The 27,537-nt window shown below is 40.7% G+C and overlaps 1 protein-coding gene across 2 annotated transcripts in view; it reads left to right on the top strand.

The window, feature by feature from the left end:
* The window catches only part of znf276 (zinc finger protein 276), a 57,911-nt gene that overhangs the window by 22,019 nt on the left and 8,355 nt on the right, over nucleotides 1-27,537 (top strand). For both annotated transcript variants that reach the window (XM_073070209.1, XM_073070210.1), the window contains exons 3-9: nucleotides 1,580-1,650; nucleotides 8,323-8,874; nucleotides 20,166-20,247; nucleotides 21,027-21,110; nucleotides 22,322-22,411; nucleotides 23,283-23,358; nucleotides 27,214-27,331. In XM_073070209.1, coding sequence (XP_072926310.1) covers nucleotides 1,580-1,650; nucleotides 8,323-8,874; nucleotides 20,166-20,247; nucleotides 21,027-21,110; nucleotides 22,322-22,411; nucleotides 23,283-23,358; nucleotides 27,214-27,331 — 1,073 coding nt within the window. The remainder of the gene's footprint in view (nucleotides 1-1,579; nucleotides 1,651-8,322; nucleotides 8,875-20,165; nucleotides 20,248-21,026; nucleotides 21,111-22,321; nucleotides 22,412-23,282; nucleotides 23,359-27,213; nucleotides 27,332-27,537) is intronic.

Below are 27,537 nucleotides of genomic sequence, written 5' to 3'. Positions count from 1 at the left end.
TCCTCAGCCACGCACTCACCTGCCAAATCATCCTATTCTTGCCCTCACTGGTGCATGGCACAGGCAGCCAGCAACTGGAGACTGCTACCCTGCAGGTCCTGTTTTTCAGCTTTCTTCCTAGCTCCCTAAGATCTCTCTTCAGGACCTTCTCACCTTGTTTACCTATGTCTTTGGTGCCAATATGTACCAAGACTTCTGACCGCTCGCCCTTGCCTTTCAGAATGCCCCGGGCACGATCCAAGACATCCCTGATCCTAGCACGAGGGAGGCAACATACCATTCGGGTTTCTTTATCGCACCCACAGAATCTTGTCTCTCTTCCTTTGACTGTGGAATCTCCTATCAACAGTATAGTCCTCTTTATTTATCTGTTGTTGTGAGTCACAGCACCAGGCGCTGTGCCAGGGACCTGGTCACTGTGACTCCTCCTGGTAGGTCGTCCCTCTCAATAGGATCTAAAGTTGTAGATTTTTTATTGAAGGAAACAGCCACAGGTGCACTCTGCACTGGCTGTGCATTTCCCCTCCTTGTGACAGTCATCCAGTTACCTATCTCTTGCAATCTAGGGGTGACTACCTCCCTGGAACTCCTGTCTGTCACCTTTTCATTCTCCTGTATGAATGGAAGGTCATCGAGCTGTAGCTCCAGTTCCGTAATATATTCTCTCAGGAGCTGCAGCTTGGTGCAGATGTTTATTTGGGAGACTGGAGGTCTCCTAGACTTCCCACATCCCACACACTGTACAAAACACTGTCCCTGGAGCCAGTCTCACTAACCTATGCCCTAATAGATGAGGAATGAACAAATAAGAACAGAAAGGGAGAAACTTGCCAGACATTTTCTCTTGCCCAAGCCAGATGTGCCAAAGCCATTCTAAACACTGGCACCCTCACAACAATGGCCGCGCCACTTACACATGAGTTATTTTTATTGGCCCTCTCTGATGAATCCCTCATTGATTGGTTGCTTCTTTACTCAGAGAAACTGCTGCTAAGCTCTGCCTTTTAAATCCTGTGCACAGACCTTACTGAAAGGTAGCTCTTTTTACGCACTTCCTCTTGGTGATTGGTCGTTCCTCAACTTAGAGAAACTGCTGTTAAGCACTGCCTTTTAAATCTCGATCGCACGCCTGATTGACAGGTAGCTCTTTTTACGCTCTGCCTCTTGCTGAATGGTCGCTCAACAAGGTGCCGTGAAACTCTGCCTTTTAAATTTTGATCACGGTCCTGATTGAAAGGTAGCTCTTTTTATGCAACCCCTGCAGTTGATTGCCCAACTCAGAGAAAACTGCCGCAAAGCTCTGACTTTTAAATCTTGAATGCAGACCTGACTGAGAAGGAGCTTGTTATGCTCTGCCTGTTGCTGATTGGTCTCTCCTCAACTCGGAGAAACTGCTGCAAAGCTCTGCCTTTTAAATCTTGATCGCGGTCCTGATTGAGAAGTAGCTCTTTTTATGCACCCCCTGCAGTTGATTGCCCAACTCCTTTATACTCCAAACTGCTAGATATTTTAATAGCTCAAGAGTCTTTTCACTGCTACTTTTATATAATGCATTTTGTTCTACATTTTATTATTGTAGATATGTTGCAATGACTGAACCATCATCAACACAGTCACTTTCAAAGTCTCCATTAATCAATTCTGTATCTGGTAAGTGAACTACAATGCATTCACTGTGCTCCAATCTACTCTGTTTGCAATTGTTTCACATGTGAGAACAGCAACAACTTGCATCTATTTAGCACTTTTATCATATAAGATGTCCTTGGGTGATATGTTGGAATATAATTGAAAAAAGATTGATACTGAGCCCAAAAGGATAAGCTTCCCTAGAGGTAACTTTAATGAGGAGAAGTGAAGGGAAAGAATTCCAAAGTTGGGTGCTTAGATGGCTGTAAGCATGGATGCCTTGGGGTGAATTTAAATACAGTGGATTCTGGTTAATTGGGACATTGGTTAATCGGGACAGCTGCTTATTTGGGACAATTCTTAAGGAACAAAAACTAATTGAGAAAGTAGATGGGATTCCCTTTGTTTACTTGGGACATTATACCACTTGATTGGGACAGGAGACCATTGCCAAAGTTTCTAATTAGCATCAGTTGAGTGCACTTGTGTGGTCGTTAAACACTACACCGTGCTTAGAGTGAACAGTTTTAAAATGATGTCAGTTGCGAGTTTTTGCATTCAAAAAGTAGTGATTTTTGTCACTGATCGTTGGTCAGAAGTAATTCAGAACTGTTTTGCTCACTGCAGTTTCAAGCATTCGAGTTTGGAATGCCAGAAATGGCTGTGAGTGTATTTGAAGGTATCAACAATTATTTTTGATGTTACAATAAAAATGGAGATTTGGAGGATGCAATCATCATGCGCTAGGCATCTGCACTGATTTTGTTCATTTACAGTCAATCAAAAGAACCCGGCAGTGTACACTGGATGAATTCCTCCATCAATACATTAGAAACTACAGTTTTATAGTACTGTAGTATTGGAGGTGTTCTTATTTGCTCCGTATTTCATTTAAATAATAATTTGTTACTCAGTTAAACGATTGTTTGTCTTTTTTATGCATTTTTCACTATTTCCAAGTAACCATCTAATTGGGACAGCTTCTTAATTGGGCAAATATGTACTGGTCCCAATTAATCAGAATCCACTGTAATTGTACACAAGAGAGTTGATTTGAAGGAGCATTAAATTCTCTGAAGGTTATAAATATAAGGGAAGATGTTGCCATTAGAGGGATTTAATATCAATATGAGAATTTTAAATTCATGGGATTGATGGGCTCAGAATCAATATCTTCTTTAGGGACTCCCTCAGAATCGAGGGCGAGTTCCTTCCACTGTTAATCAGTGAGTTTTAAGGTGAATGATGAGTTCTGTACTGGTCCTGCAGATTCCTCCACAGGTGAGGCTGGTGGTGCACAACGGGGTGGATGGATGGGATGTTTGGGCTGTTTTTATTCATTCCAGGAATGTGGGCTTCACAGGATGAACATTATATTCTCCTTCCAAGGTTTGCACTTAACTTCCACATGCTTCTGTACGGGAAACTTGAGATGCTTTGTGCCTTTCCAAATGCTCCCTCTTCTCCATTTTTAGTGATCACATACTAGTGAATCCTGTGAGTTCACGTGAAATCCTGTGATTTCAAAGTACAAAGTAAATTTATTTTCAAAGTACATATGTCACTATATACAACCTTGAGAGAGAAAGATATTAATAAAGCAGTAAGTATCAAAAACATGAGATGAGGAGTCCTTGAAAGTGAGTGCAGTTCGGTGGGAACAGTTCAGTTTTATCCTTTCAAGGAGACTTTTGAGATAATTTTGAAGCATTTTCTCTGTTCTTCTGGAAATCCTTACTGTGTCAAGAGCTGGAGTATTTTCTTGTTTTGGGAACTTGGTGTCAGGTATACCTTCAATGCGGCCTGCTTGTCAGTTGAGTGTGATCAGAGTCTTGATGCTGATATAGACTAGCGAGAAGGTGGTAATTTTGGTTTACCTATCCTGCCATTGGATTTGAAAACATCTGTTTATTGGCTAGTTGCTGGATCTCCTGCACTCTTTCCACCCGCCATTGTTTGAGTCATTAGCTTTTTGGTTTGGCCTTGGCTTTAAGAATTCTTTTTTAGTCATTTTTCATTTTTGCAGATCTAATGAGGTCCTTCAGGTGAAGATACTCCCTCAGAAGGGTGTTTTGGGATTAGGATTCACTGATATTAAAAGACCAGCGATATAATTTCCAGATTACAAGGGAATCCATAGGCATTGAAGTTCCCATGCACTTGCTGCCTTTCTCCTTTTTGCAGGTGTAAGCGCGAGTTTGGGAGTTACTGCTGATGAGTAACCATAGTTCATTTTGCAGATGGTACACACTCCAACCACTCTATATCAATAGTGGAGGGACTAAGTTTTAGGATGCCTGCCTATCTATTTTTTCTCCTTTGAGCTCATTCAGTTCAAGACAGCCTTACACTTAGACCATAAGATACAGGAGCAGAATTAGGCTATTCAACCCTTCAAGTCCACTCTGCCATTTCATCACGGCTGATCCTGGATCCCATTCAACCTCATACACCTGCCATCTTGCCATATCCCTTGATGCCCTGAGCAATTAGGAATCCATCAACTTCAGTTTTAAATACACCCACGGACTTTGCCTTAACCAAAGTCTATGGGAGAGCATTCCACAGATTTACCACTCTTTGGATTTAAAAAAATCCTCCTTACTTCCATTCTAAAATGTCGCCTCTCAATTTTGAGGCTGTGCCCTCTAGTTCCAGGTACCCACACCAGAAGAAACATCCTCTCCACATCCACCTCATCTAGTCCTTAAAACAGTCGGTAGGTCTCAATGAGATGCTCCTGCATTCTTCTATATTTCAGTGAGTACAGGCCCAGAGCTGCCAAATGGGGCCTCATATGTTAACCCTTTCATTCCCGGAATCATTCTCGTGAACCTCTTCTGGACTCTCTCCAATGACAATACATCTTTTCTGAGATAAGGAGCCCAAAACTGTTGCCAATACTCCAAGTGCGGCCTAACTAATGTCTTATAAAGGCTCAGCATCATCTCAGCAACACACACAAAATGCTGGAGGAACTCAGCAGGCCAGGCAGCTGAGGACAGTCAACGTTTCTGCTGTTGACCTGAAACGTCGACTGTATTCTCTTCCATAGATGCTGCCTGGCCACCTGAGTTCCTCCAGCATTTTGTGTGTGTGTTGCTTGGATTTCCAGCATCTGCAGATTTTCTCTTGTTTCTCAGCATTATCTCCTTGCTTTTTTCCTTTTCCCTTTGAAATAAATGCCAACATTGCATTTGCCTTTTTTACCACAGATTCAATCTGTGAATTAACCTTCTGGGAGTTTTGCACGAAGACTCCCATGTCCCATTGCACCTCTGATGTTTGAATTTTCTCCCCATTTAGATAATAGTTTGCACTATTATTCCTTTTACCAAAATGCATTATCTACATTTCCCAACATTGTATTCCTGCTGCAATCATGTTGCTTCCTCAGCACTACCTATCACTCCACCTATCTTCATATATTCTGCAAACTTGCTACAAAGCTATCAATTCCATTATCCAAATTATTGACAAACAATGTGAAAAGTAGCGGTCCCAATACTGATCCCTGAGGAATTCCACTGGTCATTGGCAGCAAACCAGAAAAGGCTGCTTTTATTCCCACTCGCTGCCTCCTGCCTGATAGCTGTATCTATGCTGTTATGTTTCCTGTAACACTATAGGATTTTATCTTGTTAAGCAGCCTCACGTGAGTCACCTTATCAAATTCTTTCTGAAAATCTAAGTAAATGACATCCACTACCTCTCCTTTGTCCATCCTGCTTATTATTAGAAAGAATTCCAACGGATTTGTCAGGCAAAATTTCCCTAGACAGAAACCATGCTGACTTTGACTTATTTTATCTTGGTCTCCAAGTACCCCGAAACCTCGTCCTTTGTAATTAACTCCAACACTTTCCCAACCACTGAGGTTAGGCTAACTGGCCTATAATTTCCTCTTTTTTGTCTTTCTCCTTTCTTAAAGAGTGGAATGACATTTGCTAGCTAGAGTCCTCTGGGACTATGCCAGAATCAAGTGATTCCTGAATGATCTGTTATCTCTTCAGCCATATCTCTCAGGACTTTGGTATATAGTCTATCTGATGCAGATGACTTATCCACCTTAAGACCTTCCAGTCTGCCTAGCACTTTTTCCTTTGTAATGGCACTCACTGTTGCTCCTTGACACTCACAGGCCTCTGGCATACAGCTAGTGTCTTCCACAGTAAAGACTGAAGCAAAGTACTTATTAAGTTCATCTGCTATTTCTTTGTTCCCCCATTACTACCTCAACAGCATCATTTTCCAGTGGTCCCATATCAACTCTTGCTTCCCTTTTACTCTTTATATAACTGAAAAACTTGTAGTGTCCTACATTACGTTATTGGCTAGCCTGCTCTTGTATTTAATCTTTTCCTTTCTTATAGCTTTTTTAGTTGCTTTTGTTGGATTTTAAAATCTTCCTGATCATCCATCTTCCCACTCACTTTTGCTACTTTATATGCCCTATCCTTGGGTTTAATGCAGTCCCTATCTTCCCTTGTCAGCCACGGTTCCCTAGCCTTGCCATTTGAGAACTTTCTGTGGAACATATCTATCTTGTGCCTTGTGAACTATTCCCAGAAACTTCAGCCTCCTCTGTTCTGTCGTCATCCGCGCCTGTATCCCCCCTTCAATCTGCCTGGGCAAGATCCTCTCTCGTGCCTCTGTAATTCCCTTCATTCCATTGTGATACTGATACATGTGACTTGCATTTCTCCCTCTCAAAATGGAGTATCACTGCCTCCTAAGGGTTCCTTTACGTTAAGCTCCCTAATAAGATCTGGGTTATTACACCTCATCCAATGTAAGATGGCCTTATCCCTAGTAGGCTCGAGCACAAGCTGCTCTAAAAAGCCATCTCGTAGGCATTCAACAAATTCCCTCTCTTGTGATCTGACACCCACCTGATTTTTCCAATCCCCTTGCACATTGAAGCCCCCCTCCCATTACAATTGTGACATTACCCTTATTACATTGCTCTCCAGCTCCCTTTGCAATCTCAACCCTCGGCTACTATTTGGAGGCTTATATATGATTCCCAAAATGTTTTTTTTACCCTTTCAGTTTCTTAACTCCACCCACTAAACTTGTAGTGTCTTGCTTTATATTATTGGTTAGTTTGTCCTCATATTTCATCTTTTCCTTTCTTATAACTTTTTTAGTTGCCTTTTCTTGGATTTTAAAAACTTCCCAATTATCCAACTTCCCACTCACTTTGTCACCTCTTTGTAAAGATGTAATTCCATCTCATACCAATAGAGCCACGCTATCACTTATGGCTTCCTGTCTGTCCTTTCGATAGGAAATATATCCTTTGATGTGAAACTCCCACTATGGCTTTCTTTCAGTCACGACTCAGTGATGCCATAGTGTCATACCAGCCAATCTCTAAATGCGCCACAAATTCAACCACCTTATTCCAGATGCTACTGCATTTACATACAGCACCTTCAGTCCTGCATTCTTTCCTCATACATTTTGCCTCTGTGGTACAACTTAACCCTTTGCTCTGTCTGCAGTTTTACCCAACCATTGCCTTGTCCTTTCTTACATTCATAGTACATAATAAATCATCTACTTGTAAGCCTGCTGGCTCATCCTCAGCTGTTACTGGTTCCCATCCCCTTGCAAATAATTAGCTGCTGAATCTCCTGGTTTCTGGTGGAGCACTTATTAGGGTACTTAAGAATACACCAGGTACAATGGATATTCTTCTTCTGCTGTAGTTTGGACTGTTAGTGACTGAACAGCAGATTCTCTGCAGGCTCATTGGAACCTTGATGTTGATTTTCTCATGGGAGTCTTTCTGTTGCCACTCTTCGTTAGCATCCATTTAATAGAGATGAGACACCAGAAAATATTTTTTTTAAATTGCAGAGTCTGAAAATCTAAACTGAAAAAAAAAAGAATATACACAGAGAAATAAAATACACAGGCTGAGCCTGTATCACAGATGGATGACTGATGGAGGCAGAAAAATCAGGTTAACTGAAGTTGTAGAATGCAACATTGAAGAAGGTACAATGAGCCCAGAAAGAAGATGAGTGCCATTCATCAAGTTTGTGTTTCGCCTCATTGTAACAGCACAGGAGACCACAGACTGATAGCTCAGTGTGTGATGGAAATTAAAGTAGCACATAACAGGAATCTGAGGCTCACCCCGTTCACTGATCATAGGTGCTCCTCAAAGCTGTCACCCAATCTGATGATCTACCTTATCTATGCCTCTCATAATTTTATGCAGTGATCAGGACTGCATCCAATACTCCAAATGTGGCCTAACCAATGTTTTATATACGTGACTTCCCAGCTCAAGTAATCAACACCCTGACTGATGAAGTGCACGTGCAATGTAAAACGATTTTAGCTCTATACAGTTTTCAGTGATGAATGTATAGAATTCTTTTGAAATGTGTTTGAAAACTGGAAAATTTGTTACGTTTTTAAGTAGAACCAAGCATTGAGATTTTCTTCCAGATATGTTCAAACATTAAACATTGCTATTTCTGATGTGTTGATGTACAATTTATAAAATGGAAAAGTGACTAGATTTCATTATTTAAAGAAAAGTCATAAATAATGATTATTTGCTGAAACAGTAAGGTTATATCTTTTATTTATTGACCTGTCTTTTTAATAGTTTTTTATATTGATGCAAACTGAGAAATCTACAGTAGATTAACTGAATCTTTTTATTATTTGTAGGTGACTTTAAACGGATGTTAAACGATGGTGCTTTAATCGCAACCCCACAGTGTCTACAAATTTTGGTCACCTGGGCTCACCATCACGGTAGCAGCTGTGGGTCTCAACCGCATGTACAGAGTGTCTTATCTGCAGAGTATCGAGGAGTGGTTGGAGCTGTCTGGGGCTGTCCAGAGGGCCACAGTTACATCCTGGACATGCATTCAAACCATAATATTGTTTTGAATGAGGGACAGTGCCCATCTGCTAGAAATAAAGACTCAAAGAAGGAAGTTCTTGGTAGTTCAATAACCCTTTCACCTCAGAATGGAACAGGTACTGAAAATGGTGAGGGTGAAAATGTTGCGAAGCATCAGACTGTCCCAGTGTTATTTTGGTCATCAGACTTTCAGCCTTGCACGTTCAGTAGAGCTACTTCTCAGTCAGTGGAAGTGGATAACTCAAAGTATCCACTGAGGAAGGATATGCCCTTGCTCTCAGATCCTGAATATACAGAGTGCTCTTGGGAAAAAGTTCAGATACAGGATGCAAATAGGCTACCAAATGCTAAAGGTAAGAAATTAATTTTATTATCAAATTATGAGGTTGCATGTTTACATAAATTCAAAAAAATTAATGCAGGTTTAGTACCCCTTAGCCAAAATGCTTGGGGCTGGAAGTGTTTTGGATTTTGGATCTTGGAATATATACAGGTTTCCCCCCCGTTTATGAAACTGTTCGTAAGCAAAAATGGCGTAAAGCGAAGAAGCAATTACCATTAATTTATATGGGAAAATTTTTTGAGCGTTCCCAGACCCAAAAAATAACCTACCAAATCAAGCTAAATAGCACATAAAACCAAAAATAATACTAACATATAGTAAAAGCAGGAATGTTATGATAAATACACAGCTATATAAAGTACCGTAGATATAATGTATGTACAGTGTAGTCTTACCTACCAGAATCAGGAAGATTGAGCCAAAACCGATATACAGAAAAAAAATTGGCACATACATGCATGCGCACACACCTGCCTGCGCAAGGCTTCACAGTCATGATAGTCTTTCTTGGGGTAAACACAAGTTTAAAGCAGGCGTCTTTTTTTGTAAAATCGAAAATCCTCTTTTGGTTAGCGAGAACAGGTACTAATGTAAGTCTTTTGTAAAAGCGAAATTGCGTAAAGCAAACGTTCGGAAAGCGGGGGACACCTGTATTGAGATAGCTTGGGATTTCCATCATTTCTGACTCTGAATTTGTGTTCATTACATATGTGAAGTCACTTCTCAGAACTGTCCGCGATGCACAGAGACCTGCACGTCACCTGGGAACTGTCTATTTGTGATGTCAGCCCCGGGGGGCGGGGTGGGGGGGGAGTCAGAGTTTGGAGGTTTTCAGATGAAGAAATTTTAGATAAGGAGTAGTCAACCTGTATTACTAACTGAAGAAACAGAAATATGTTGTAGTCTTTTGTAATAATGTTTATTGAGTGATAAATGTTGACAGGGTACCTGAGAGAAGTCATACTGATGGGCTTTTGTATGTGCTAATGAAACAGTCATAGAATCATACTGCACTGAAATAGATACTTTAGCCAAACATATTAATTCCAGCTATCAAGTGCCTATCAATACTAATCCTATTTGCCGACACTTGTTCATTATGCCTCAATGATACAAAAGTCATCAAAGCCAGTTTTGGATGTACTTTGTCAACATGCTCCTTTGGATCAGTTTCCCATGTGGGAACTTTCTCTCAAGTCCACGTGGACGATATCAACTGCATTGACCTCATTCTGCTGCCTCTTCAAAAATTTCAGTCAAGTTGGTCAAATGCGATCTTCCTGCTAACCAAACAATGCTAATTTTTGTTTAATTAATCATGATCTTTTTTCCATTAACTTCCCTACGATTAACACTTGACCCACAGGCCTGTAATTAATCTGATTTATTCTAATGTTCTTGAGTAAAGGTACAGTATTGCTGTCCTTCAGTCAGCTGATGGCCAGGATACATTTCAAAAGAATTCTATACATTCATCACTGAAAACTGTATAGAGCCAAAATTGTTTTACTTTGCACGTGCACTTCATCAGTCAGGGTGTTGATTACTTGAGCTGGGAAGTCACGTATATAAAACATTGGAGTAATTTGGAATATCTCTCTGTAAGCCACAGGAATCTACTCACTCTTGAGTAGCCTGGCATGCATCTCACAGGGTGTGGGGACTTATCCTTTAAAACAGCTTAGTCATAATTTAAAAATAGGTATTTTATATAACATATTCTAGAATTTCTCTGTCACCACTCAACCCCCACCCCCGAATTCTCAAAAAAAAATCATTTGTCATGGTGAATACAGATGAGAAATATTCATTTAAGATTTCATCTACATTCATTGGTTCCGTGCACTTTTTAGTTCCTAATTTGTGGTTACCCTCCGTCTGCTAATGTAATCATAGGGTCATAGCCATGGCGAGAGTGTGGCAAGTCCTTTTGGCCCACAGAGTCCATGTTGAGCACCAATGTCCATTTCGCTAATGCTGTCATAACCCATTTTATTCTTCCTACATTCTCGTTAACTTCACCCCAGACTCTCAGCTACACACAGGAGTCAATTTACTGCAGTTAATTAACATGAATATGAAATGCAAGGAAACTGGGGTACCTGGAGGAAATGCATGTGGTCACCAGGAGAGCATGCATACTCCACAGACAACACCAGCTTTGAGGATTGTATTTAATCTTGATTATACAGTTGCATGATTTCAGTATATTACAACAAACTATGTTACTAACATTACTTTCTCAGGCTACCTCAGCATAAAAATTAAAAAGATAGTACATTAATTAATGAAGATTAACATTTTAATTATTGGACAAAAAATCCAAACATTATCTACTCAGTTTAATTTGTAAACTATAAGCCTACGTTATGCATTTGCCATTTTCTTTACAAATGATCATGTAAAGATCATTTACATGATCAAAATACCAGTAATGATTTCTATTCACAAATTGATACTGAATTATTTTGCATAAATCAGAATCTCAAGCTGTATGTGTGTATCCTAAACCATTGAAGTGTCTGATTGATTTTACGTGCCTTGGCTCCATGGTAGCAATGTTGCTTTCAGACTGAAAATTGTGAATTTTAACTCTACAGCTGAGCAACGTATCCAGCCAGCACCTACGCACAGTGAGATTGCTATAACATTGAAGTACTAAATTTTCAGTTGAGTTAATATTCTTGCTAAGCAGCAGGAAGGATAAATTGCAACACCAAACTTTCAGATTTCTTCCTACTGTGGAAATACTACTTCCACTTTCAGTGATGGAGATTCAGTTCAGAATACCATGCTGCAGTGTTACTTTAGGAACTCTTTTTAGTCAGTTGAATGGAATTGGAAGTAAATCTCAGTATCAAAACACCTGAATGTTGAGAATGGCTAAGTGACTGTCAGAATATAGTCCGGTATAGATCACGTTTAATACTGTGTTTCACATGCTATAACATTGGAACTCCTTAGACCTTTAGAAATGGATATCATACTTCTGTAGAAAGGAGGGTTGTTGCTAGCACAATCCGGTCAGATAGCATTGGTAAGACTGAGCAATAATAGATTGTCATTTAAGAAACTTCAAGGAACTTGGGTACTGTTGTCAGCTGTTTGTTCTAATATTCACAATACTGGACGGAATGCCCTGAACTTTTAAAAGATTATGTAGGGACAATCGATAAGCATGTATAAAAGTTAATAAAAATAGAAACTGCTGGCAATCCTCAGCAGGTCAGGCAGCATCTGTGGGAAGAAAATTTAAGTTAATTCTTCATGAACTCTTTATCAGAATCGGAAAAGATTGAAGAGAGGCTAGCTTTCAGTTGCTAAATGTGTGAGGAAGTGATGGATAGAACAGTGAATGAGTAGAGCTAGGTTAGCTGTGATGAAAAATGTTAATTGGGCTTATCTGATTAATGAAGACAATTAGACATAAAGAAAATAAAAGAATATCCATAAGCTATGACATTCAGGATAAAGCAGAGGGAAACTCCCCATAGATCAGGCAGTGTCAGTGGAAAGAGAAAAACTGAGTTAATATTAGAGAGATGACTTATAGGAGAATTGTCCGGAAGAAGTGAATTATCAATCCGGGGTCAAATTCTGAAGGCTTCAACATGGACAGATGGAAGATGAGATGCTTGGATTCAGTAGGGCTGCTTTGGAATAGTATGGAAAGTTACAAATGCAAAGTTCAGAATGAGTGGGATGGAGAATTAAAGTGACAGGGAACTGCAAGCTCAGGGTGGCCCTGCATTCATACTAGAGTTAACTCACAAAGTAGTCCCCTATCTTCGTTTGATCTCTCTATTGTAAAGGAGACCACATCACTAGCACCAAATGCAAAGCACTTCATTGGAACAAATGCAAATCAGTTGTTTTACTAAAAGGACTTTTTAGGTGCCTAGATGGTTAGAAGTGAAGAAATCACTTGCATCTCTTGCAGTTGCATGTGAAAGGGCCCTGTGAAGGGGGTGTTTCGGAGATTCTTCCCCTAACCTCTCTATAACTCAAAACTAATTAACTTTCTCTCTGTGTTCTTCTACCTGAAATATTAACTCTATTCTTCCCAGATGGTGATTGATGCGATAAGCATCTCCAGCCTTTTTGGTATTTATTTCAGATTGAAGGCATTTGCTGTTCTGTATTGGGCTAGATTAATTACTTTGGGTTTGTTTCAGGAAATTGGTGTAGAGATGAAAGGTTATATTTTGCAAGTTAACCAAGTCATGTGGGGAAAGCTCAGTGCATAAAAGCATGCAGACATGATCAAGAGGTTCAATTGCTGTTCAGACCAAACATCAAAACGGAAGAAATATGATCTAAATGACTTTGAATATGGAATAAACATGAGGAAATCTGCAGATGCTGGAAATTCAAACAACACACACAAAATGCTGGTGGAATACAGCAAGCCAGGCAGCATCTATAAGGAGAAGCACTGTCGACGTTTTCGGGCCGAGACCCTTCGTCAGGACTAACTGAAAGGAAAGATAGTAAGAGATTTGAAAGTAGTGGGGGGAGGGGAAAATGCAAAATGATAGGAGAAGACCAGAGGGGGTGGGATGAAGCTAAGAGCTGGAAAGGTGATTGGTGAAAGTGATACAGAGCTGGAGAATGGAAAGGATCATGGGACAGCAGGCCTCAGGAGAAAGAAGGGTGGGGGGAAGCACCAGAGGGAGATGCAGAACAGGCTGTTACGTTCCCCAGTAACCGGGTGACTTACCAGCAAAGATAGATAGGTCCGCTGAAGCCTGGTGCTACTATTTTCAAACGTTTTTATTTATAAAGGGGCACAAACGTATGGTTAATACAAAACATTCAGATCATATACGTCATCGCAACTCAATCTAAAGCACAGGTATAGTAATAATCAATCAGAAATAAGCTCTATCGTTGTCTAGGGGTAATGTATATATTGTTCGCTGTATATCTGAAAGTCTCTTGCGGCCACTGCAGTTCCACCAGCTGCCGTCTGTTGTGGTGTCGCGTTGGTGCACTTTTGTTAGAAAGAGAGAGAGAGATTGAATGAAACAGTTACCCGACAGGTTTTCCAACCTGTAGGAGTTCGGTTCGTCGGAAGTCTCGTTGGGGAATGGACTCTCATCTGTGGCCTCCCCTGTAGCTAAGCCGTTCTTCCGTTGTGAGGTCGCCAGTCCCAGGCAAGGAAAAGACGCACACGAACCCCACCACCGGCTGTCGCTATCAAAACGCTGTCGCAGGATTTCTAGCGTGTCTTCTGGTGCGTCTGAGGCCCCGCCTCGGCAGCCCACCTTTTATCTGGACTGGCAGGGTTGTCGATGTCCATCAGGGTCGGGGGGTGAGGCAATCTTTCCCCCATCACCCATCTCACCTTGCCCTGAGGGTCTGCACGTAGGCCAGTTCCTTATTCCACAAAGGTGTCTCCCAAGACAATGGCTATGTCCAAGGCTTTTGTCTTGTTGAGCGACCAGCCCACATTCCAAACCGTAAGGCTCTCTCTCTCTCTCTCTCTCTCGCGATTCTCACAAAGGAGGGGGCTGAGGTCATAACACCTCCCCTCTTAAAAGTTTTTTACCAGCGGTTAAAAACAAGTTGGTACAGGATTTTTTTCTGGACTCACAACATACTACACAAGCTTTTCTCTTCACAGAGTACTACCGTTATACATTCCAGTCAGTATCTAAACAGGTAACAATTACAGTGCCCCTTTCTTTAATATCTTAACCTCACGTACCGTACTAAAGTCTGGTAGCATCAAACTTCAGCTCAATAACCACCTATTTTTATTTATTTTCTTCAGCAACACAACTAAGGAGGTGTGATCTTAGCTTAGGTGCATCTACAAAAGTTTATACAAATACTACTCATTTCGGTCGTGTTATTTCACTGGCAGGTCTCCAAAGGGGTTGTCTTTTTTATGCACAGGCTTTGGGTGCAAACTCGTACAACCGGCGTCGCTGTTTAAAAATGACAACTTCTATTGACCATCGCCTCTTTCCCGGGGAGTCCCCCCTTGGGAAACTTGAGTAATTTGGCGAGGTACTCTCCCGCCTTTCCTTTCTACGAGGGTTATTCTCTTAACTCCGTGTCCCCAACCTAGTCCATCATGGGAATGTCCGCCCAATTCTTTAATGCTACACAGGTAGTTAACCCTTTTGTCAAGACCATACAGGCTGATGTGTTTTAGTTCGAACCTTTTTCTCCGGCCGCATTTAAATTTCGGCTTCCTCACAGCGCTTTCTTGAATAACAATAGCGTGTGAGGCCCCTTTACATTCCAAATCAACCTGTAATCGATGCGCAGGCATCAATCTAGACTTTAACTTTTTTTCCTTCGATTTGGGAACTACAGATTTACCGTTCTCCTCCACAACAACAGTTATCTCCCCATTCGTAAACTCCACCTTAACTCTGAACACCCCCTTTTGCACAGACACCTTCTTTCCCGAACCAAGTCTATCTGATCCAAAAGGACGGCCGTCTCGTCCAGCCGAGTCAAATACCTCAGACTTTTTCTGAGCTCCGTGACTAGGTTTAGGACCACGGACCTCCCCATCTTGGACACACTCAAATGGGGCATTGGCCTCTTCCAGGCTTTCAATACCCGTACCCTTTTCAAATTCTAAATTCCCCTGATCCTCCCAGTTACTCTCTGGGCAACTCACTTCCGGAGTAAACTCAACCCTGCGGGCTGAAACAACCTCATCTGCCAACCCAGCAGACTTCTTCAAGGTAATGGCATCCTTTTCATCGAGGACTGCCCTCATTTCATTATCGGGAACACCTTTAGACTCATCCAGGTCCAACCCTGGACCTTTTAACAGCTTTATCTGTTTCTCATCTTTATTTCCTACCTCTAGGACCTTTTTCTTCGCTAAAGGAGGATCTACCTTCTCTCCTTTCTCTCCTTTATCCCCTTTTACGTTACTATTCCTCGTTTTACCACCCTCAAAACCCTCATGGCACAGGGTCGGTAAAGACGTCTGGGCTAATTTTAAACTGCTCGCTTTCTCAGCTGCCGCTCTCAACAGGCTGCTAGTGTCCGCACATGCAGGATAGCTCGGGGACTCTATGGGCGGGGCCTCAACTCTTCCCGGGCTGGGTTTTCAGCTTCACGGCTGCTCCAATCTTCCCACCCGCTAGGTCGTTACCCAGAAGGACGTCCACGCCTTCCCCCGGCAACTCCGACAGGACCCCCAGTTCCACTGGTCCCGACACCAACTCACAATCTAGAAGGACCCTATGCAAAGGCACTACCTTGGTCCAGTTTCCTATGCCTCTCAGGGCTACCTCGCCCGTCGGAGGTCCGAATGGTAATACGTTACGGCTAATTAATGATAGCTCCGCCCCCGTGTCTCTCCAAATCCGTACGGGGATAGGCGGGTCCCCCTTCCTCACAGACACGGTTCCGGGTGACAGATAAATCTCCGACCCCTCGCGCTCTCTGCTCCCCTGGGACCCTCTTGCCGATTTTCTGATTACCACTGCACGCCCGATAGGGATCGCTGCTCTCTCTCTCTCTGGCTCCTTTCTCGGAGCAAAGCATTTAGATGCAATATGACCCACCTTTCCACAATTAAAACAGGTTAAACCAGGAAATCTCCAGGTTTCCTGCCTGTTATCCTCACTTTTTCTGCTAGCTCCCGGCGGGATCTCCGCCTCAGCCGGCGGGCTTTCCCTACCATTACGACAGTCTCTCGGGTAATTTTTTGGCGAGGAAAACTTTGTCTTGTGGGTTAGGGCATATTCATCTGCGAACCTAGCAATTTCTGAGATGGACTGATTCGTCCTCTCATTTAAATACATTCGGATCTCTTCCGGAACACAACCTTTAAATTCCTCAATCAAAAATAACTCCCTGAGACGCCCATAATTCTCGGCCACCTTTTCCGCGGTGCACCAACGGTCCAAGAGCACACCCTTCTCATGGGCTAGCTCGGTATACGTTTGATTCCACCCTTTCCTTAAATTTTGGAACCTTTGTCTATACGCCTCAGGTACTAACTCGTAACCTCGGAGAATGGCCTCCTTTACTTGGTCATGATTCCCTTCCCCTTCTGGGGGCAACGCGGCATATGCCCGCTGTGCTTTCCCTCGTAACACACTTTGTAACAACGCCACCCACTGCTCTCTGGGCCACTTCTGATTCACTGCCACCTTTTCAAAAAGCAAGAAATAACTATCAACATCCGTCTCCTCGAAGGGGGGACCAACCTCAACGCCCGACTAACATCAAACCCCTCCTCTCTCTCTTGCCCTTGAGCTCTTCGCTCTTGCTTTCACCTGTCCAGCTCCAATTCATGGCTCCTTTGTTTCTCTTTCTCTTCTGCTTCTAGCTGCTTTAGCTGGAGCTCATGACCCCGTTTCATCTCTAATTCCTTTAGTTTGAACACCTGCTCCCTTTCCTCGGCCTTTTCCTTTGCAGCCCATTCCTCAGCCCGTTCCTCAGCCTTTTCAGCTGCTTCTAGCTGCTTTACTTTAAGATCATGTTCCAACCTTACTTTCTCCAACTCTACCTGATCTGTCCCACTCGCTAATCTCTTTTCGGGGATATTTTCCAAATCCTCAGCTGCAAACACCTCCTTCCCAATGTAGTACTGATTTATGACCCTTCGCACTTCCTGCTTTTTCATTGATGACCTCACCTCTGCGAGGTCTAACCCCTTTGCCAGATTTACCAAGTCTGATTTGGTAGCCGTGCCTAGCGCCTCTACAGTCGGGTTTCTCATAAATTCACCCACATCCATCTTTGCTGGTTTCCTGTCTGGCTACCTGCGTAACCAGATTTAAGTTTGGACTTACAGCCCGATTCACTGACCCTCCCCTTTGGTTTCAAATCCCGGATGAGCCCCCACTTGTTACGTTCCCCAGTAACCGGGTGACTTACCAGCAAAGATAGATAGGTCCGCTGAAGCCTGGTGCTACTATTTTCAAACGTTTTTATTTATAAAGGGGCACAAACGTATGGTTAATACAAAACATTCAGATCATATATGTCGTCACAACTCAATCTAAAGCACAGGTATAGTAATAATCAATCAGAAATAAGCTCTATCGTTGTCTAGGGGTAATGTATATATTGTTCGCTGTATATCTGAAAGTCTCTTGCGGCCACTGCAGTTCCACCAGCTGCCGTCTGTTGTGGTGTCGCGTTGGTGCACTTTTGTTAGAAAGAGAGAGAGAGATTGAATGAAACAGTTACCCGACAGGTTTTCCAACCTGTAGGAGTTCGGTTCGTCGGAAGTCTCGTTGGGGAATGGACTCTCATCTGTGGCCTCCCCTGTAGCTAAGCCGTTCTTCCGTGGTGAGGTCGCCAATCCCAGGCAAGGAAAAGACGCACACGAACCCCACCACTGGCTGTCGCTATCAAAACGCTGTCGCAGGATTTCTAGCGTGTCTTCTGGTGCGTCTGAGGCCCCGCCTCGGCAGCCCACCTTTTATCTGGACTGGCAGGGTTGTCGATGTCCATCAGGGTCGGGGGGCGAGGCAATCTTTCTCCCATCACCCATCTCACCTTGCCCTGAGGGTCTGCACGTAGGCCAGTTCCTTATTCCACAAAGGTATCTCCCAAGACAATGGCTATGTCCAAGGCTTTTGTCTTGTTGAGCGACCAGCCCACATTCCAAACCGTAAGGCTCTCTCTCTCTCTCTCTTTCTCTTGCGATTCTCACAAAGGAGGGGGCTGAGGTCATAACAAGGCAAACAACTAAATATGTCAGGGATGGGGTAAGAAGGGGAGGAGGGGCATTAACGGAAGTTGGAGAAGTCAATGTTCATGCCATCAGGTTGGAGGCTACCCAGCCAGTATATAAGGTGTTGTTCCTCCAACCTGAATTTGGATTCATTTTGACAGTAGAGGAGGCCATGGATAGACCTATCAGAATGGGAATGGGACATGGAATTAAAATGTGTGGCCACTGGGAGATCCTGCTTTCTCTGGCAGACCGAGCGTAGGTGTTCAGCGAAACGGTCTCCCAGTCTGCGTCGGGTCTCACCAATATATAAAAGGCCACACCAGGAGCACCGGACGCAGTATACCACACCAGCCGACTCACAGGTGAAGTGTCGCCTCACCTGGAAGGACTGTCTGGGGCCCTGAATGGTGGTGAGGGAGGAAGTGTAAGGGCAGGTGTAGCACTTGTTCCGCTTACAAGGATAAGTGCCAGGAGGGAGATTGGTGGGAAGGGATGGGGGGGACGAGTGGACAAGGGAGTCGCATAGGGAGCGATCCCTGCGGAAAGCAGAAAGAGGGGGGGAGGGAAAGATGTGCTTGGTTGTAAGATTCCGTTGGAGGTGGCGGAAGTTACAGAGAATTATACATTGGACCTGGAGGCTGGTGGGGTGGTAGGTGAGGACAAGGGGAACCCTATCCCGAGTGGGGTGAGGGCAGATGTGCGGGAAATGGGAGAGATGTGTTTGAGAGCAGAGTTGATGGTGGAAGAAGGGAAGCCCCTTTGTTTAAAAAAGGAAGACATCTCCTTCGTCCTGGAATGAAAAGCCTCATCCTGAGAGCAGATGCGGCGGAGATAGAGGAATTGTGAGAAGGGGATAGCATTTTTGTAAGAGACAGGGTGGGAGGAGGAATAGTCCAGGTTGCTGTGAGAGTCTGTAGGCTTATAGTATTATTGGCTTATTGAATATGGAATGATTGTTGGTGTCAGACAGGGTGGTTTGAGTATCCCAGAAACTTCTGATCCTGGAATTTTCACACACTAGTGTCTACAGTTTAGAGAATGAAGTGATAAACAAAAAAAAAATCCGCTGAGCATCAATTCTGCAGGTGAAAATACCTTGTTAATGAGAGAGGTCATAGAATGCCCAGACTGGTTCAAGCTGACAGGCAGGTGACAGTAACTTAAATAACTATGCATTATAACAGTAGAACATCTTTGAACACGTCAAACTTTGAAGTAGATGGGCTACAGCAGCATAAGACCACAAACGTACACTTGACCTAATGAAGTGGCCACCGAGTATATATGAAGTGAAGAGCCGAGACAGATTTCGGAAAGAGTAGATTGACCCTGAAATTTGGGAATGATAAACTCAGTAAATATGTTGATTTTAACTAGAAGCTTCTCTTTGTTAGTGAACATTGGCCCAGATGTTGCACCAGTACGCTGTTTGTGTCAGTAATGTATCGGATCCATGACCTCCATGTGGCTTCCACAGAGCCAAACAACAGAGAAAGTGTTACTGTATTACTGAGCAAGGTGACACTACCCAGATTAAGACCTGATTAACAGTATGATTTGTTATTGAAAAAGAAGTTTGCTGAGTCGGTCCTCTCACGGTCTACATATTCTTTTCTCCCCTCTTGCTTTAGATCCAGTTAACTGCAATGAAGCATCTTGTTCTATAACAGATGGCGTTGTGGATGGATTAGAGTCCAGTGATCTCTCAGATAGGTAGGGCTTTATAAAATTTAATGGTGTGTATATAACTGATCAACATTTAATTGAAATATATCTATCTTACTATGATTTGTTGTAATTGACGTTAGCATAATCAACTTTAAGTTAGTGCACCAACATGGTCAAAAATTTTAGATACATAATGTGCATTTTTTAATGTAAAGCTTTAAATTTAAGAAGTATTATAAAATTGAGTTCTCTAACAAATTTGACCTAAAATTTCATTGGAAGTAGAGGTATTAAGTATCATGGCTAAAGACAATACAGCAATATTACGTAATGAAACCAGTTGTAAATGGTTGCTTAACTGGAAGATATATGTTTTTTTTTTCTTTAATACCCTAAATTATTTACTTCAGTTCTAAATAGGTTCTATCCTTTTAGATGTTATGATTTCTACAAATAGGTTATCATAAATCTTTTATTTTTATTAGTTTTCCACTCTTGCATTATTTCACATAGTATTGTTCCTCAACTTGTCCTTTTCCACCTTGTTTATTGTAGCTATTTCTCCCCTCTTATCTAAGTCTGGTAATTGGATTTTTCACGTTCTGTGATCCAACAAATAGAGTAATGATTAGAAGCAAACAATTTCCAGTTCCAAGGTTACAATTCTTTTGAACTTGTTTTATTAATTATCTATGCAATAATCAGCTGAAGCAACAAATACAATGTCTGAACACTAAATATTTAAGGAAAAAAAGAATATTACTTTATATTGTTGTTCTATCAATTGTACTAGTTCAACTATTTTAAAAAGTTGTTTTTTTCAGGTATCTGTCAAGTGAAGATGATGGAGAAATAAAAGTTAAGAATGGTTCTTCAGATGAGTCTTTTCAACCATATTGGGAGAAGAAGTGAGTACTTGTGAATCACCAAAGAATCAGCCTTTTAACTGAATAAACTGTAACATAGATTTGAACAAATGTTTGTCTGCATATTGTTGAATTATACTTGAATCTGATAATTTAGGTCAAGAGTGTTTATAATATATGCCTGAAATCATTTAATGATGCACCTGGCTTTGATATAGGCATTATATTAATCATCTTATTTGGCTTATCTTAATAGAGTTGCATTTTTCACTCTCTCTTGACTATTCAATTTTTCTTTGCAATTTATAGATTTCAGCTCTGCTTGAATATTTGATGCAACATTTGACTAACTGTTTTACACATGATTCCAAGCATTCTTAGAAATATGGCCCTTACTCTAGTGGTGCAGAAACTCATTTATATTTCAAATAACATCAGTTTTTAATTATGTTTTTCAATGTATTATTGATAAATTCACAATATTAATGACTTAACTATGAAAAATCCTCAAATGAAAGGAAATTCAGGTTTCTAGGATTATTTTCCAATAACTTGGATGATGGTAATAATGTTGGGAATTTATTAAGGCAATATTCAGCTTTGTAACTGTGTTGGATTTTATAGATGTAATGTCCTGATACCAAAACCATAAACATTTTATAAAAAACTGATAAATCTGGTATTCTTTGGACCATATTTCAACGCGTGACAGATTTGCTATTGATGCTGACAAATGTGGCTAGAAATGTTGTGTTGAGTGATCAGTCTGTGACAGAAACTGAAATGGAGAGTGATGGCAGTTGTGTTTCGATTTCTCAATGTCCCTTGTAGTAACAGATTTTCTATTAGCCTTTGACACACAATTAAAATTACTGTCAATACAAGTAACTGAATGCTTGTGAAAAGAAAATTTAATTTGCTTCCTTCAAATTAAAATTGGAGGTGAAGCATCATAGTTGGCACTTATCAACTAAAACTAAATGTTGTGACTTCTCATTTGCTGAAAAAGGCACATTACTGCCTGTTACCTCTGTGTATATTGATTCTAATATCACTGAACATACAGTGTTACAGTTGAAGATGCTTTTAGTTATCAGTTTAGTTAGTGTAAGTATGAAATTACTCTGCTAACAACATTTTATTGTCATTTTTGTAAATATTAATTCTTACCTTCATAAGCAGAATATTCCAAACTGGAATAGTTTTTAAAAAACTGCATGACAGACAATTAAGACTACTTTTTATTCTTGCAGTAAGTTACCAGTTAAGAAATGCAGCACTAAGGATGTGAAGAAACAACCTGGACAAAAACGTGGCCGGAAACCAAAATCAAACTCAGAAAGGTACTAATATTAAACATTCTGCTAGAATTCAGTTTTATTCCTAGACAGCAGCACCTTCTAATATTCTAGATTTTGGATACCTAAAGCATATGTTTTATGATAGCAGTGGGAAAATGCTTTAATAATTTAGTTATTCTGCATTTGAAATAAGCAAGAGATGAGATTTTATTGTTTATTTATGGAATTGTTAACAATAGTATAATATAACAAAGATAATGCAGATTTCAAACAAGGAGATGTCAGGGATAAGCTTTTTACACAGAGAGTGGTGAGAGCGTGGAATGGGCTGCCAGTGGTGGTGGTGGAGGCGAATACATTAGGATCATTTAAGAGACTTCTGGATGGATGCATGGAGCTTAGAAAAATAGAGAGCTTTGGGAAAGCCTAGGTAGTAAGGTAAGGACATGTTTGGCACAGCTTTGTGGGCTGAAGGGCCTGTATTGTGTTGTAGGTTTTCTATGTTTCTATGTTAATTCTACAAGATATATTGAAGTGTACATTTTTGAGATGCATGCTATAAAAATTTATTTTCTAATGATTACACTAGTTTTTTTTTAAATTTGCTTCCTATTTACTTGTGTTATTAACCCAAACAGCTATGTGCATTTAAATAAAAGGCAAATCTAAAGAAGCTTCAAATATCTGTTGAACTCCAGTTCCTGATAGGAGCATCTAGTATAAAGGGAAAAGCAGCATAGATAATTTAATAGAACATGCCATTATAAGTATCTTAAAATATTTTGAAAAATCTTAAAAGTCACCAAGTCAACACTGTCAGCGATTATTGAATTACAAGAAATCAGATACTAGACAGTATGGTAGCTCCATACATTTGTTGTGTGATTACATAGAATGTATTGGTATTTTTCAGGGAAGATTTTCCCACCATGTACCGATGTCAATATAAGGGTTGCTGTGCAGTTTACAGAGGAGTTGATGGACTTAAGGTAAAGTTATGCTCAAGATTAAGTGGAAATTTAAAAATGGAATTAAGGCTTTTTAGTGTCAACTTGGCTTCTTGGGTCACTGGAATTTCATTCAAATAATTGTGATTTAAGGCCCCTACCAGGCCTTGAATGTGTAATCTTGACTGAGTCTCCATACAATATTGAAACTGGCATTTGCTTATAAACACCTACTGAATGGGTCAATCCATTCCAGTCGTAGTATTGAAATTCTGATCAGCTTTTGAGCAATTGGGAACAATGGATGAGATTTTCGGCCCTCAGTTCTATATCTGCTGTCAGATTGTTAGGGCTTTGGAATTGTATTAATGTTATTTGTAAGTAACCTTTAGTACTCCTCTCCTGCAGTTACAGGATATTTTTCAAGAACATTTATGCAAACATTGTATAACAAGGGTACGGTAAATCTGTATCATACACAGGGATACAAAATGCAAATACAACCATCGTCCATTGTGTTTGGCATCTCTGCTTTTTAGAGTTCCAGTGATAGCCTCTAGCTACCAACTGCCTTGGATGGTGGGGAAAGTATGAAGCCAGTTAGTTTCTCCATTGTGAGAATGCAGTAAATCAAAAGCAAACCACGGATGTTTTGCCAAACTCTAATATGAGGCATTCAATTGGTGCTCGGGTTTTTCCCTTTTCTGGTAAAAACTTTAATCGTCTGACAACTCAAGATTGATAATGCCAGGCAGACAGATTTTTAGGGTTATAGGATGTTCCTATTAATACCCTAACTCACTTTTCATTAAATTGTATTTAGATTTTGCAGTGGACCTGGTAGCATGGGAATAGGGGCCCTGGTGAGTGTCAATGGAGTACTGGAATGAGGCTTTGGTGCGCTTAAGGGAAATGGAAACAAGGCTCCAGTATGTTTAAGGAGGATCTCAGAAACCAGAACCTCAGGCAGTTTAAGGAGAGAACAGCAAATGAGGTTCCACTAAGTTTAAAGGCAGTTTAGGAAACAGCAAACCAGTGAGTTTCAAGGGATCGTGACGAAAAGGTTCCCATTGAATTTCAAAGAAGCATGAGAAACTGTCCTGGTGAGCCAGATGCTGAATCATTAGGGTTTCTGAAAAACCGGATAGCGGATTACCAAAGTTTTGTTAACCTGATCATAAAAGACTATCAAGTAAAGATGTTTCCTTCTCTTCACTGAAATGAATGAAATCAACTAAAAGAAACTCCTCATTTTAACAAAGGTTTATTAGGTAAATGTTCACTAACCAGGGACAAGTGTAAATGTTCAATATATTTTTGAATTTATTATTTTCAATTAATCTTTTTTGTTTTAAATTAGAAAGTGAACTTGCATGCAAAATAGTGTATTTGTAAGATAGATTAATTATCAAGTAAAAAGATTCCTGGGATGGCAGGTCTGTCATTTGCAGAGAGATTGGGCAACTCAACTACTTCTCTGCAGGTCAGGAGAATGATCTGTATGGATCAAAGCTGGCCCTATTGAAACAAATGAAGTTCTCTGGGGATGACAGAATAGATACAGGGAAGATGATAAGATGATTCCGCTGATTAAAGCAGCTCGAAGTATGAGTAACAGCCTCAAAAATACCAATTAGCGATGAAGTGAAGAGAAATTTCTCTAGTCAAATGAGTCAATATTTTAACTTCTCCATCTCAAAGGATTGTGAAGACTCAGTTATTGATGTATTCAAAATGGCAATTTGACTGCAGAGAGTTGTAGACACAGTTCTGCACATTACAGAAACCAGCCTCACTTTCTTAGACCCTATCTATACTTCCACTACCTCGCTAAAGCGGTCAACATGATCAAAGACCCTTCCCACCTTGTGTATTCCCTCCAACCTCATTCCACTCCACACCATCCTCACAATCAGGGAGAAGAACGTACCATGAGGTTCAAGGTAATCTATCCTGCTGTTATAAGACTATTATCACATCGTGGCTATCCCTCGAGGTCGAGGATGATGGTCTTTGTTCTGAAGAAGTGGCCCAGAGAGCAAAGACACCCGTGCGTGTATTTGTTTAACGTATACTTGATGTTGCACTCCAAGAAGCACATGGTACTTCACAAATCAACCAATTGATTCCAATGGCATGGAAACCACGACGATAGGAGCTGATGGATTTGTTGCGGCCTTCGTCCGCCTTCACAGCCATTGAGTTCGAAGTAACTTCGTCCACCTGTTCCACCATTGAGGTCTTGGATTGTTCTTTGTCAGGGACCTCACCCTCGACCTTACCGCCATGGGTGACCCTACCAGGAGCATAGCTCCAGATGGCATCGCTCTCGGGATCTCAGGACCACACAAGCTTCTCCAGCACGACAAGGTGACAATCCATGGAGAAGTATTAAGCAAAAAGATGAACTCTTGACCTCATAATCTACCTTGTCATTGCCTTTTGCCCCTTATTATCTGCTTGCACAGCAGTTTTTCTGTAGTTGTGATAGTTTATTATGCTTTGCTTTTCCCCTGTACTAGGGAATGTACTGATGTGATGAAGTGATCTGTATAGATAGCATGCAAAACAAAATCTTTCATTGTACCTTGTACATGTGGCACCAATCACCAACTCTCCAATTTATTGGAGCAATTGAGTGGAAAGGGTAGGTGACAGGAAAATGGTGTGGGTTAATCACAGATGCTTGTTGAATGTGACCCAGTTGAATAAGGAGTAAGCTTGAGAGACTGAAAAGAAACACATCAATTCTTTTATGAGATTCATTCATAGAATATTTTAAAATTAAAATATGACTATTCACAAGAGCAAAACAAAGATTTTTTTTCTCTTTTAGTGTAAAATTTTAGTAGGAATTGGAAGAAAATTCAAGATCAGGTAAGTATTTATAAAGCTACCTGGGGTAGAGTTATTTCAAATGGTAGATTAGTCTGTCTTTCTCCCCACATTTTTGTGGAATAAAAATAATGGCTCCACTCATTTTTATTGATTCAAACATTTACTGGGTCTTTCAAACTGTTACATTAATTGACGTGTTTACATTCTCCTTGTCAGTGGTTGTAAAGCACAGGATGGCCATAGAAAATTCCCTGGCAAGAGTGAAGTTTGGGCTTTGACCAATGTTGAATTGGGCTGCATTATTTTTATATAAGTTTTCACAATTCAGATTTTGAATAAGGAAATGATGGAAAGCTTTCCTGCAACAAATTTCAAAATAAATTGTTTTTGCTCAAAAGATATACAAAATAAGATAATTATTTTCTGAAATTTGTATGTAATATAGAAACAAATACTGTATGCCTCTCTCTCTGTATTAACCACAAAATATGTGCTAATGAAATATATTGGAGATGTGGTTATTTGATATTCCATTTATTGATTACAGTTTCTCAGGCACAACATCAGAATCAGGTTTATTTTCATTGGCATATGTTGTGAAATTTGTTGTTTTGCAGCAGCAGTACAGTGCAGGACCATAAAATTACTTTAAAAATTCAAAAGGGAAACAAGGAAGTTTCATAGACCATTCAGAAACCTGAGGGCAGAGGAGAAGAAGCTATATCTAAAATATGGGAAGTTGTTTCACTACCAGATTATTTAGCAAAAACATTATCATGTTTCTAGATCCCTCTTTCACAAGTTTATTACAGAATTTAAAATTTGTCTTTGTTAGTGAAAAATACAATTGAGATTAAATGCTCTTTTCTTCCTGTCTAGTACTTGCCCATAATACCTCATCTTTCACAGATGGAAAGAAAAAATTACTTTTATTTATATGCAACTTTAATGAGGAGGTGTGATGAAGAGCAGTGGTTGCTATGATGGTGCATCTTAATGGGAAACAAATCTAATTAAAGGTACAAGTTATAATAAGAAAAAATATTTGTTTGTTTTTAGAAACACATAAAAGAGCATCACGAAGAGGTGCGTGAACGACCTTGTCCCCATCCAGGATGTAACAAGGTGTTTCTGATTGATCGCTATCTGCAGCGTCATGTAAAGTTGATACATACAGGTAAGTGCTCTATCAATGCATTAAATAAGCATTTGAATTATGTCTTCCATCTCTATTAGCTATTGGGTCTTTTTTGTCTTCTGGTTGATTTTCTCGGCTGCTAAGAGTATCCATAATTTCTTTAGTGTTATTTATCTGAATGCAAGCTGAGCATGGTGCTAGCTCAATGAAATAGTGATGCACTGCGTTTAATTTCCATTTATACT

Source organism: Hemitrygon akajei, chromosome 17 (genome assembly GCF_048418815.1).
Source record: "Hemitrygon akajei chromosome 17, sHemAka1.3, whole genome shotgun sequence".
In the NCBI taxonomy this organism is placed as follows: Eukaryota; Metazoa; Chordata; class Chondrichthyes; order Myliobatiformes; family Dasyatidae; genus Hemitrygon; species Hemitrygon akajei.
The sequence above is the reverse complement of the archived record's forward strand: the minus strand, read 5'-3'. Positions and strand labels throughout refer to the sequence as shown.